General features: G+C 62.5%; 2 protein-coding genes across 2 annotated transcripts; both read left to right on the top strand.

Annotated features, from left to right (window-relative positions):
• SPNS1 (SPNS lysolipid transporter 1, lysophospholipid) lies at positions 1 to 7,227 on the top strand. Its single transcript, XM_075564659.1, has 13 exons — positions 1 to 152; positions 394 to 676; positions 762 to 827; positions 2,474 to 2,610; positions 3,820 to 3,971; positions 4,059 to 4,125; positions 4,821 to 4,966; positions 5,226 to 5,381; positions 5,598 to 5,787; positions 6,055 to 6,120; positions 6,276 to 6,374; positions 6,499 to 6,670; positions 6,862 to 7,227. Exons 2-13 carry the CDS (start codon positions 445 to 447, stop codon positions 6,954 to 6,956), a joined length of 1,578 nt encoding a protein of 525 aa, XP_075420774.1. The 5' UTR covers positions 1 to 152; positions 394 to 444; the 3' UTR covers positions 6,957 to 7,227.
• A 709-nt stretch (positions 7,228 to 7,936) lies between these two features.
• LAT (linker for activation of T cells) lies at positions 7,937 to 12,178 on the top strand. Its single transcript, XM_075528126.1, has 10 exons — positions 7,937 to 8,039; positions 8,152 to 8,179; positions 8,388 to 8,583; positions 8,713 to 8,777; positions 8,859 to 9,068; positions 9,144 to 9,214; positions 11,245 to 11,298; positions 11,475 to 11,540; positions 11,638 to 11,733; positions 11,862 to 12,178. The coding sequence occupies exons 1-9, from the start codon at positions 7,937 to 7,939 to the stop codon at positions 11,724 to 11,726; spliced, it is 882 nt and encodes a 293-aa protein (XP_075384241.1). The 3' UTR covers positions 11,727 to 11,733; positions 11,862 to 12,178.
• The last annotated feature ends 311 nt before the right edge of the window (positions 12,179 to 12,489 follow it).

Raw genomic sequence — 12,489 nt, 5'->3', positions numbered from 1 at the left:
CGCCGCTGGCAGTCACGTGCACAGAGTGTGTCCGCTCGGGCTTTTGCTGCCCGGAGCCCCGCATCACCTGACCGGCTCCAAAGCAACATGGCGGCGGCCGTGGGGCAGCCCCGGGGCTGAGCGGCGGCGAGCGTGGCGCGCTTCTGACCGGGGTGAGCTGGGCCGCCGCCCGGGAGGGCCCCGGGGGTGGGGGCCCTGTGCAACCCGCTGCTGCCCGCGGCATCCTCGGACCCCCGCCCCCTCCCGCGCGGGGTGTCCGCATGATGGGGAGGCTGGACACGGCTCGGGGTCCCTCTCTCGGCCCCGTCGCGTCCCCGGGCAGACTTAACTCCTCCGGGCGTGCCTCGCCTGGGCGCCCTCCATGCTCTTTCCTCCAGCCTCCTCCCCTCGCAGGTGGGATCATCGGTGGGACCAGAGCGCGGGCGGGCGCGGCCCCCGGGGACCATGGCCGGGTCCGACACCACGCCCTTCCTCAGCCAGGCGGATGACACGGACGATGGACCCGTGCCCGGCACCCCGGGGTTCCTGGGAGCCCCGAAGTCCGGGGAGCCTGAGGTCCCGGACCGGGAGGGACTGCAGCGCATCACGGGCTTGTCGCCGGGCCGCTCGGCACTCGTGGTGGCTGTGCTGTGCTATATTAATCTCCTCAACTACATGGATCGCTTCACCGTGGCGGGTACCGGCTGTAGAGAGGAAGGGGGCAGGGGTCCCCAGGGTGGGGCTGCCCGGCCCCGCTCAGCTCGACTCTTCCCCTTTCCCAGGCGTCCTTCCAGACATTGAGCAGTTCTTCGACATCGGAGACAGTAGTTCCGGCCTCATCCAGACCGGTGAGCAGGGACCCCGCCTGGGCACCCAGCAGCTCTCCTCCTCTGCCTTGCTTGGGGGTCACATACCTGGAAGCCCGGGAGGCCTAGTGGCTCTGATTCTAAGTCGCTTGGAGAACAGTAGATTTGGCAAGTGGCCAGAGAAGGAGCTCGGAAACTCAGTGATTTGGTGATGCAAACGCCCCCCAATGCCTTGAGAGAAACCGGGGAAAGTACTTCTCTGACCTGTAGGGAGGCTATGAGTCAGAATCCAGGCCACCACAGACCACACCAGAAGCCAGGGGAGGGGTGGCCCCATGCTGCTCTGGGGCTGCCCTGCTCAGCTGGGCCATTGCATTGAAGGAGGGCCATGGTTTAGTGTAATGGTTAAAGCAGAGTGGGGTCTACATCTCCCCTTTTCCATGCACTGTAGGCAAGACTTCCCTTTCCGTCCTCCATGACCCACCAGACCCACTGCCCTCCACGTGTCCCCACTCAGAGCCCCGGCCTGTGAGATGGGGCGGGCCCACACAGATAGCTCGCAGGACTGATGTGAGGATCGCAGGAGCCAGTGTGTGGAGAGCCGGTTGCAGTGCTGACCACAGGGCAGGGAGGAGAGTGGTGACTGGGATGGAGTGAAGTCAGTTTACCGTTGGCAACTTTGGGGCTCTGGGGGAGGCAAGACCAGGGCGAAATCTCCCTTCCCTTCTTCTGCTCCATTTGTTCCTCAAGCTCGCCTGAGCGGAACTGCAATGGTTCAGGCCCTGGGGGATACAGCAGTTACAGCCGTAGGGCTTGACTGGTGTCCGTCCACCCCAGGGATCTCCCTCCCTTCAAAGCAGATGTAGGTCTTTCCAGACGGTGGTAGAAGAGTTAAGACTTGCCTGAGGCACACAGCCGAAGAGAGGCAGCTGGGGATCTAAAAGCAGTTGTGTGGTGGTCTGTCCGCTCCAGGCCAATAGGAGCTGGGAGTGTTGAAGGTGAAGGACGAAGGAGGAGATGGGTCAAGGTTTCCAAACGTGGGAAGGCTCATTCCAGGCATTGCCATTTATTCACTTGTCCACCCAGGCGTTTACTGAGCACCACTTTTGTTCTGGGCTGTGCGTTCAATGCTGGAAACATAGTTGTGTCCACAACAGACAGGGCCTTGACCTTCATTGAGCCAACATTCTGCTGGTGTGCTGCAGGGGTTTGGGGGAGGCACCCATCGATACAAATTTAATAAATGACTTCACTTCCCCCAGGGATAAATGTTGTACAAGAGAAAATAAACTAGATGCAGTAGAGAGGGTTGGTGTGAGGAAGCACTGGTTCGGAAGCTGAAGGAATGAAATGCAGTGGGGTTCAGAAATGAGAGGATGTTCCAGGCACAATGTGATCACAGGTCCCCAAAGCCCTGAGATGGAATTGAGTTGTGTGTGTGTGTGTGTGTGTGTGGCCAAGCCTGAGGGTGGGGAGAGAGGTAGGGTTTGGATGGGATAGGCACTGTGAGTCCCGTGTCGAAGGAAGTAGCAAGTGGGCTGGGCGGTCCACTCCGCAGTGGAAGCTTTGGAGAGAGATTGAAGCCCTGATGGGCCTTGGGGCTGGGCTGAGGAGTGGAGAGCTCTGACTCTTCCCTGGCCCCTGCCATGCTCCTTGGGGACGGTCGGTGACTCTCTGCTTCCCTGCAGTGTTCATCTCCAGTTACATGGTGTTGGCACCTGTGTTTGGCTACCTGGGTGACAGGTACAATCGGAAGTACCTCATGTGTGGGGGCATTGCCTTCTGGTCCTTGGTGACGCTGGGCTCATCCTTCATCCCCAGAGAGGTGAGGCTCCCAGCCCACCCCTGCTTCTCCCCATCTCCTCCCTTTACTGGCTGTTTTGGGTCCCTTGCATGCTGGGTCTCGGGAATATCTGCCGTTTCCTTAGCTTGTGCCCTCCGCCTTCCCCTCTTGCCTGAGTTAGTCCACCAACTCCACCTTCTCCCCCTTTTCTGCCAGCCCCTCCTCTGGTTCCCCCGCTCCCTCTCCCCCTCACTAGGGGCCTCTTCCACTTCACACCTCAGCCCTCACACTTACTTCTTCACCATGGAAAACTGCATGGCTCCCACACCCTCTCACTTCCCCTCCTGGCCAGACTTCCTGCAAGCACACACCCCCTTTGTCCCCCAGCCCTCCCCAGTGTTGAATGTCAGGCTGGGTGAAAGAGCAGCCCCTCCCTGTCCCCCTTGGAGGGCCCTGCTGACTGTTGCCCCGGCTTGTTGAAGCGGCTCTTGCCAAAGTCACCAGTTGCCCAATACACCTCCTGCTTCCTGCTCCTTGTCTTGCCCCTTTCCTTGGACTCTCCGGCTGCAGTTGACCCACTTCTTCCTTTCCGGAGTGCCTCTTCTGACTTGTGACCCCTGCTTGCTCTCCCCCCACTCCCACCTCCACCCTGCCTTTCCTGCCTGCTCTGTTTGGCTCCTTTCCTGAAGTGGACACTGGAGGTTTGGCCTCCTGGTGTGCTGGGTAGACTGGAACTAGGTCCCCCCCCCCACCTCCCAGTGGGGGTGGCCGGGTGGGTGGTGCCCCAGAAGCTAAGATTGACCCGGCATCCACCAGCCTGCAGAGTGACCAACAGACCTTTCGTTGTCTGATCCTCCCAACAGCGATGAGAGCAAGGCCTTCTTACTCGGCTTTTGCAGATGAGGAAAGTGAGGCTCAGAGAGGTTAAGTTACTTTACCCGAGAGACACAGCTAGTAAGTAAGTAGTGGAGTCAGGATGCCAGCCCCGGCCTGTCCCACTGTGGAACCGGCCTCTCCCGCCAGCCCCGGCCTGTCCCACTGTGGAACCGGGCCTTCCCCGCCAGCCCCGGCCTGTCCCACTGTGGAACCGGGCCTCTCCCACCAGCCCCAGCCCGTCCCACTATGGAACCGGGCCTCTCCCGCCAGCCCCAGCCTGTCCCACTGTGGAGTGGGGTCTCTCCCGCCAGCAAGGCCTGGGGCCGGGCCGGCACCTTCCCTTCCCTTCCCTACCTCTGTCTCGCTTGCACCCAGCGCTTCTGGTTGCTGCTCCTGACCCGAGGCCTGGTGGGGGTTGGGGAGGCCAGCTACTCCACCATCGCGCCCACGCTCATCGCAGACCTCTTCGTGGCCGACCAGCGGAGCCGCATGCTCAGCGTGTTCTACTTCGCCATCCCCGTGGGCAGGTGAGGGAGCGGGGCACCTGGGGGCCAGGGCTGGGGCCTGCTGTCGGAGACCCAGCTGACCGCTGTGTCCTCCCTGTTCCCCCGCAGTGGTCTGGGCTACATTGCAGGCTCCAAAGTGAAGGATGTGGCTGGGGACTGGCACTGGGCTCTGAGGGTGAGTCTCAGCTGGGGAGGGGTCGGCCTGTCCCCCACCCTCACCTCCACTCCTCCCTTTTGTGGGCCGGACATTACTCCAGGTGACTGGCAACCGAGCCCCGTGTAAGATGGAGCTCAGAGAAGGGGCTCTCAGCACTCTGCAGCGAGCCCTAAGGAGCCCCGGTGGTGGCGTGGTGATTGAGGCGGCAGGCTGGTAACTGCATGGTCAGCAGTTAAGCCACCAGCTGCTCCTCAGAAAAGAATAATGGGGCTTTCTACTCCCGTAGGGAGTTAGGGTCCCGGCACCCCACAGGGGAAGTTCTACCGTTTTATCTGTTTGTAATGAAGCCCCAGGGTGAGAGGCTCCAGGGCTCCAGAACCAGCTGGTCTTTCCTCTGTGGACCTTCAGTCAGCTGCTAACAGAGACCTTTCTGCTTAGGAACCTCAGCACCTGGCACCGTGAGCCAGAGTGGTGCCCGGTTAGAGCAGTGTGGGCCCTTGTGCCAGCTGACTGGGTGAAAGATGGCTCCTCGGATGAAGATGAGGGTGGACAAAGCCCCCAGGGGACAAAGTGAGGCTTGCAGAAAGGGGCCAGTCCCCAGTGGCAGCCTCAGCCCCCCTCACCTACAGCTCAGATAGACCCTCTCTCTTCCCAGGCCCTGCCCTGGAGTGGGACCCAGCTGGGCCCACTCTTGAAGCCTGCTCTCTCCCCAGGTGACACCGGGCCTCGGCGTGGTGGCCGTCCTGCTGCTGTTCCTGGTGGTCCGGGAGCCGCCTCGGGGGGCCGTGGAGCGCCACTCGGACTCGCCACCCATGAGCCCCACCTCGTGGTGGGCGGACCTGAAGGCTCTGGCCAGAAAGTGAGTGTCAGCCCATCCTGGTCCGACAGGTGTGGCCCCAGGGGAGGGCTGGGGCATGTGCCTCAGTGCTTCCAGGGGACTTGGGTCCTCACCCAATGCCAGGGAGTCTGTCCGTATGCCCCCTTGTGGCAGCTGCTTAAATTACAGGCCCAGGGGCCGGGCCAGGCCAGTTGCTTGCACGCTTATGCCCTGCCTTGACCCGGTCCAGCGAGGGAGGGAGAAGCGAGCTCCTCACTGACCTACCCCCGCCCGTGTGCAGCCCCAGTTTCGTCCTGTCGTCCCTGGGCTTCACGGCCGTGGCCTTCGTCACGGGCTCCCTGGCTCTCTGGGCTCCTGCCTTCCTGCTTCGCTCCCGTGTGGTCCTGGGGGAGACCCCTCCCTGCCTCCCCGGAGACTCCTGCTCCTCCTCTGACAGGTACGCAGAGTGGGCTGGGACACTAGCAGGCTCTGTTGGAATCCTGAGTCCACAACAGGGCCTTAGCCTCGGAGTCGGGGGATGGGTATGGGGGACTCTATGAGCCAGGAGCTGAGCCTGGGTAACGGGCAGCTGGGATTGGCTCTCCAGGACTGAAGGGAGAGTTGGGGGGCAGGGGGAGGGCTCAGCAGGCACACCCTCTGCCCTGCCCCCTAGCCTCATCTTTGGGCTCATCACCTGCCTGACTGGTGTCCTGGGCGTGGGCCTGGGCGTGGAGATCAGCCGCCGCCTCCGCCGCTCCAACCCCCGGGCTGACCCTCTGGTCTGCGCTGCGGGGCTCCTGGGCTCTGCCCCCTTCCTCTTCCTGTCCCTCGCCTGTGCGCGTGGGAGCATCGTGGCCACCTACGTGAGTAGTCAGCGCGCGCCATGGAGGTGCAGTTCAGGGCGGAGGACGGTGCACTGGGCAGGCCGAGGGGCAGCCGGTGTGGTGGTGAGAGCAGGAATGCCAGCCATGGGGCACTTGGGCTCTGGGTTTAGTCTCCTCACCTGTACCTCGGTGTCTCGCGGCCATGGCCACGGGGGCTCCACTGAGGACGGGACCAGCTGGTCTCTCAGCCTGGGATGCCGAGGAAAACCTTTTTGCTCCACGGTGACGGGCCCATCCCTCCCCCAGATTTTCATCTTCGTCGGGGAGACATTGCTGTCCATGAACTGGGCCATCGTAGCTGACATTCTGCTGGTAAGCAGCTCCCCGGAGGTACATGGGCTCAGGGCAGGTGGGAGACCCTTGCTGTAGCCCTTGCCCCGAGCCCAGTCACTCCTCTGAGCCAGGCTCACCCCGACCTCTGCTTCTTGGGGGAGCCAAACCCTGAGCCCCTGCTCCTCTTGCCCCAGTACGTGGTCATCCCCACGCGGCGGTCCACCGCAGAGGCCTTCCAGATCGTGCTGTCCCACCTGCTGGGCGACGCTGGGAGCCCTTACCTCATCGGCCTGGTGAGCTCTGCCCACCCTTGGGCCAGCCTCTGGGGTGGGAGGAGGGGCGAGACTGGTGCAGCGAACCCCTGCCCTGTCCTGGGCTTCCACACTCTCGGACGGCAGCTCACTGGCCTCTCTCCAGATCTCCGACCGTCTCCGCCGGAGCTGGCCCCCATCCTTCCTGTCCGAATTCCGGGCCCTGCAGTTCTCGCTCATGCTCTGCGCCTTTGTTGGGGCGCTGGGCGGGGCAGCCTTCCTGGGCACTGCCGTTTTCATTGAGGGCGACCGCCGACGTGCCCAGCTACACGTGCAGGGTGAGTTTGGGCCCCTGCCATCTGTCCACAACTCCCGTCTGCTCAGCCTCGTGCCCCTGGCTCCTCTCCATTCAATTCCGGCTCTGTGGTCACATCCCAGTGGCACTCTAGTCCCACCCATTTGCTGTCACCCATTTGTCCCCGTCTTGTCCATCCACCCAGCTCTGGCTCTGCCCCTCCACTCCCGCCAGGTGTGCTGCGAGAGGCAGGGCCCGTCGATGACCGGATCGTGGTGCCGCAGCGTGGCCGCTCCACCCGGGTCCCCGTGTCCAGCGTGCTCATCTGAGGGGACGTTGCTTGCTCACCCGCCACACACCTGCTGGCACCTGCCCAGCCCACCTTGGAAGGAGCCCGAGCCCAAGCCTCAGCCTGGCCTGGCCTGGCCCAGTTCCTGGCACGAGTGGCCCAGAGCTGTGTCCCAGCCTCCAGCTTCTATACACTACATGGACATGCAGCCCCGGGGGCGCTGGGAGACAGTGGGGGCCTGGGGGACTCTTCCACGGGAGCAGCCCCAGGGGCTCGGTGCTATTTGTTTCTCAATAAAATTTGTAGCCAGACCCCAGGTGCCTGTGTGCGTCTTTCTCTGGGGTTAGGTTAGTATCCTTTGGCCTGCAGGGTTGCCTGGTCTCCGTCCTCCAGCTTCTGGGAAGTGCCTGCCCTCTGGTTGGGTGAGGGAGAGGGGACCGCTTTCCTCCCAGTGAGCTGGCTCTGTGTGACCATGAGTCACGCCTGTGTCCCCCCACCCCCGCCCCCACCACCCCAGGCCCCACCCCTCAGGTGGGCAGGCACTGCCCTGTGTACCCCAAAATTCCCACAGTGGAGCTTCCTCTCCTGGCTCCTGTGGACGTGGAGGCCAGCCTGCTGGCCACCCCCCCATCCACCCTGGGGGTCGTTCCCCTCCGTGCTCCCACTGCCGGGTGGGGGTGGATGGGGCGGTGCAGTCTGCGAGCCCGATGACTTCCTGCCCTCACCCAGCGCTCACCACAGCTTCCTGCCACAGGCAGGGGCTGACAAGGCGTGGAGGAGTGAGGTGCAGGTTCGGCCCGGGTGCAGGGACCATGAAGGGAGCGGCTGGGGCTCCAGGCCCCAGCCTGGGACTTGGCCTGCCCGCCCGGGGGCCCAGGGTCTTCCCAAGCCAGCACTGACCCCACGCTGCTCTGTAGGGGAGGGGGGCCCAAGGAGCAACTCACAAGGGCCCTGCCTCGCCTCAGGCCGCCCCCAGCCCTGCTGCAGCTCTGCCCTTGGGGGGCTCCCCTCTCTCCGCAGATGGAGGCAGCGGTGGTGAGCTCTGCCGAGCTGGGGCTCCTGCTGCTGCCCTTCTTGACTGTGCTGCTGCTGGCCCTGTGTCTGCGCTGCCGAGAACTTCCAGGTGAGTGGACCCCACCAGGGAGCCTGGCCCTGTCCCCACCCCGGCTGGGTCCTGCCACCCAGAGCTCTCTCCGGCACCTCCTTTCCTGTCTTATCAGCTCTCTCTTCCCCAGCCTCTTATGACAGTGCCTCCCCAGATAGGTGAGTCTGCCCCGGGTGACCCTGTGGGTCCCCTCATATCCCCTCACATGGCTTGGGGCGGGGGGCTCTCTTGGCCCCATGCCAAGCTCTTTCTCTTACCAGTTTATACCCAAGTAACCTACAGATCAAGCGGCCCTGTGAGTACTCAGAGGGTTCTGCCCTTGGGTGGAGGGGTGAGGGGCTGTCTGTCTGGGTCTCTGTCTTGAAGTGTGGGGAGGGGGGAGACGAGAGCCAGCTGGCCTGCCCGGGCCTCCAGCCTGCCCCTTGAAGCGCAAGAGGGGTGGTGGCGGCCGCAGTCACCCCTACAACTGGGTCCTGTTCACAGACACCATCGCCCACTGGCCACCGGATCCCATCCACACAACCCCATACCCTTTGACCCAGCCAGACGTGCCCCCCATCCCGTGAGTAGCCCTTCCCCCCCATTCCCCAGCCCAGCCCATTCTCTGCCCTCTAACCTCCCTGAGTTAGCGGGCTCTTGTCCTGTTACTAACCCCCACCCCAGGCATTACCCCGTAACCTTTGACTCCCAGGAGTTCCCCACGGCCCCCTGTGAGCTCCCACCAGACGCTAGCTTCCCGGCAGGACTCGGAGAGTGGTGAGTGTCGCGAGAGGCCGGGCTGGGCAGGTGGCTAGCCTGAGCTGACGTGGCCCTTCCTCTCCCTCTCTCCCTCTGAAGCCATCAGCGTGGCCAGCTACGAGAACGAGGGTGTGTCTGGGACCCCAGGTGCTCTGGCTGGCTGGGGCCCGGGTCTTGGGGTGGGGCGTGGAGGTTGGGGTCCTCCCTGACGGGGCTGACTCCCATGTCATCCCCAGAGCCAGCCTGTGAGGACATGGACGAGGACGAGGAGGACGATGAGGAAGACTACCCCAACAGTGAAGGCTACTTGTGAGTGGCCAGGTGGCAGGTGGGGACCCAGGCTGGGACAGCCTTGCTCATCCGCCATTTTCCTTCCCCTCTCAGGGAGGTGCTCCCCGACAGCACCCCAACCACTGCCGCGGCGCCCCGCAACCTCCGGGAGAGTGCTTGCTCCAGTGAGTGGGTCCCCCCGACCAACGCACCATCTCCTGCACCCCGGCCCCTCCGTCCTGCTGCACGCATTTCTCAGTCCAGTTCTTCCTCTGGCTCCTCTGTAGACCGCCTGCCCTTCAGGCCTCACGCTGGCTGCTTCGTTCCGATCGGCTTTCCCCTTCTTGCCCTCTTCCCATCTGTGGCCTTCCCGTTGTCATTTGTTGGGGGAGGGTAGCTGAGGTGATTTTTTTCTTTTCTACTCCATCCCCTATGTCTTGTTTCGGGATGGGGCTGGTCAGCCCCACACAGGGATGGCCCTCTTCCTACTTCCTCCCTGTTCACCATTTCTGTACGTCCATCCATCCGTCCCATCCCTGCCCGCCGTCTAGGCTTCACCCCTGGCCGTTTCTTGTCAGGAGCGCCTCCCATCCTGGTGTTTCTGTTCACCTGCTGGTCCAGGCTGCCATGTGGCTGAAAAGTGGAGGCCGCGGCTGAGTTCCGCCCCAGAATGGGAGGGTAACCCAGGGCAGGCCTGGCGGTCACAGTCAGCCAGGTCCTGGTGTGAGCTCCATCTTTCCAGACCCTTCCATCTCCATCCTTTCAGAGTGCTTGGTTGTGGTAGCCGGGCACCACGTAGGCCTGGGTGTGTAGGCTGAGGTTTGCATGAATCCATGAGTCCCTCTGTCCATGTGTGTCCATTAGTCTTTGTGTGCCCATGTGGCCCTGTGTCCATGTGGCCCTGTGTGGCCTTGTGTGTCCATGTTGTCTGATGTTTTTTGCTCTAGACAGGGTGAGACCAACAGCCTCTTCTGAGATGACTGTGTCTGTTTAATTGTCTAGGACAGGGATTGACAAGCTTGAGATGGAAGAGCCAATCCTGTCCCTCACAATACTTTAAAAAACGATGAGGGCCACAAGTATATTTTCACAAACAAACGATATCGCTGCGATCTAAGTAATGTCCTTGAAAGCATTTCCGTTTCGCCCCAGAGCCACGTGGACGGCTGGCTCTCGAGCCCCAGTCTGCCGACACCCAGCCTGGGGGTTCCTTCACTGCGTCTCCCAGCACGTTCGCGGCCAGGCTGGTCTCCGTCCCTCCCCACAGCCCCCCGTCCCTCCTGTGCCTGTGTCATGCATGCCTTAGCGACAGGGCAAGCCCCCGTCTCCCCACTTGTTGGAAAGGAATTTGTTTGTCTCTAACGACTCCAAGTCATTTCACTTTGACTCGCCCCCTCCCCTCACCCCCGCCCCCGCCGTATTTTCTCCAGCCACGTAGACCAATAGTCAGGTCTGAGCAGTAAGGCATCTGGGGGAACGCATTTATTGACTTAGGCTTTGTGAAGAAGCACCCTGCATCTATTTACACAGCCCACCTCAAGAGCTGACATCAACGGCAGGTCCCATTAAACCCCTACAAACGTGGTTCTTTCTCGTCCCTCTCCTTCCTCGACACCCCACCCCTCCCTCTCCCTGTGCCCGCCCCTGGCCCTGGCCTCTTTTTGGATTTTCTGTTCTGCTTGTGGCACCGTCTCCCTGTCCATCAGGCACCTTTGCTTGCTCTGACTCAGTCTCATCCTGTCTGCTGCATGGGGGTGGGGGGGCTTGGGCTCTGGGTCCTCCCACTCCTCTACTGTCCTGGTACCGACACCCCCAACTGCCCCCGTGTACACCTGCCACCCCAGCGCCGGACCCTCTGTCCTGGGATTCTTTCCGTACTTTTGGCGAGCGCCGAGTATGTCACCGCTGGCCAGGTAGACAGCGGAGCTAGCTGCAGCCACAGGGACTGGGGCCTCCGCAGAACGGCTCCGTGACCTGTTTCCAAAAGGCCGGAGACACGTGTAGGACGGCTGAAGTGGAAACCACGCCGTAGCAGGGCGTTCCTGGTTGATGACCCCTGTCCTTTGAGAACTGGCTGGGGTGGGGCTTGGGAGTCTCAGGTGGGCCTGCTGACAGGCTCTGGTGGCCACTCAGGGAGCCTGGGGTGTGGGCACTGGGGACTCTGAGAGGGCACGCCCGAGGCTGTGTGCTAACACAGGGGTGGGTCTCCCCGCAGTGGAGGACTATGTGAACGTCCCCGAAAGTGAGGAGAGTGCCGAAGCATCTCTAGGTGAGTGACACCTGCCCCTTCCCACCAGGCCCCACCTTCTCCCTCTCGCTTTCCTCCCACGGTGTGTCCTCTCTCCAACCCTTAGCTTCACTGTGGCTCAGAGTCCTGTCCCCTCTGTCTGCCCTGTCCCCTCCTTCCCATTCCGTGTGGCTGCCCTTTGCGACCTGTCCCCACAGACGGGAGCCGGGAGTATGTGAACGTGTCCCAGGAGCTGCACCCGCAGGTGGAGACGACGGAGCCTGGTGTGTGCTGGGGCCCATGAGGCAGGGGCTGGGCCAGCGGCCTTGGGTGGGGGCGCATGGCTTTTAAGTTGAGGACCAACTTCTCTTCTGCCCACAGCTCCCCTGAGTTCCCAGGAGATGGAGGAGGAAGAGGAGGAGGAGGAAGAGGAACCTCCTGATTATGAGAACCTGCAGGATCTGAACTGAGGGCCTGGTGAGGACCGCTCCCTCCCAGCCCCACCCCAGGCACCCTGCCCCCACCCCTCAGGCCTGTCCTTCCTGGCCCTGGGGCAGTTCCTGAGCCCGCCATGCCATGCCTCTCCCCTGCCCTTGGTGTTTCAGGTGAGGGGAGCCCACACGGAGCCAGCCTTGTGGGATGTGCTCTTGCGGAGCCAGGCGGCTGGAAGTGGTGCTGGGCCCCTGGGCTGTGCCTCCCGCCCAGCCTGACATCAGCCTGAGAATTTCCCCCTAACTTATTGTCACTTTGGGGCCTAGTCTGTGTTCCCCCGACACTGCACTTTCTGACGCAGCCTGAGAATGGACTACCCAGCCCTCCCCTTTGCCAGAGAATAAACGCCCGTGCGGTTCGCAGCTCCGTGCCGTGGGTGGGCCTGTGGATGTGGTACGTGGGAGTGTGTGTCTGTGAGTCTGAGTTGGAGACTGGATGGATGTGAGTGAGTGAGTGAGTGAGTGAGTGAGTGAGTGAGTGAGTGTGTGTGTGTGTGTGTGTGTGTGTGTATGTGTGAGAGCCAGTGATGGGGAGTCTGTGCGTCCCCTTCCTCCTCCACCAGGGCCCTGGCAGGTATCCTGGGAGGGACAGCAAATGTGGCTCCGCTAAATGCGTTTCCCGAAAAACCCAGACTCTGGGGCAGGGAAGGCAGGCCGCCTGACAAGCCTGGTGGGACGGAGAGGAAGGCGAGGAGCGTGGCCTTCGCCCTTGTGGTCCTTAGCAAGGCCAGGGGGACCTCAG

Source organism: Tenrec ecaudatus, chromosome 12 (assembly GCF_050624435.1).
Source record: "Tenrec ecaudatus isolate mTenEca1 chromosome 12, mTenEca1.hap1, whole genome shotgun sequence".
Classification (NCBI taxonomy): Eukaryota; Metazoa; Chordata; class Mammalia; order Afrosoricida; family Tenrecidae; genus Tenrec; species Tenrec ecaudatus.
This window is presented reverse-complemented; position numbering and strand designations above follow the sequence as displayed.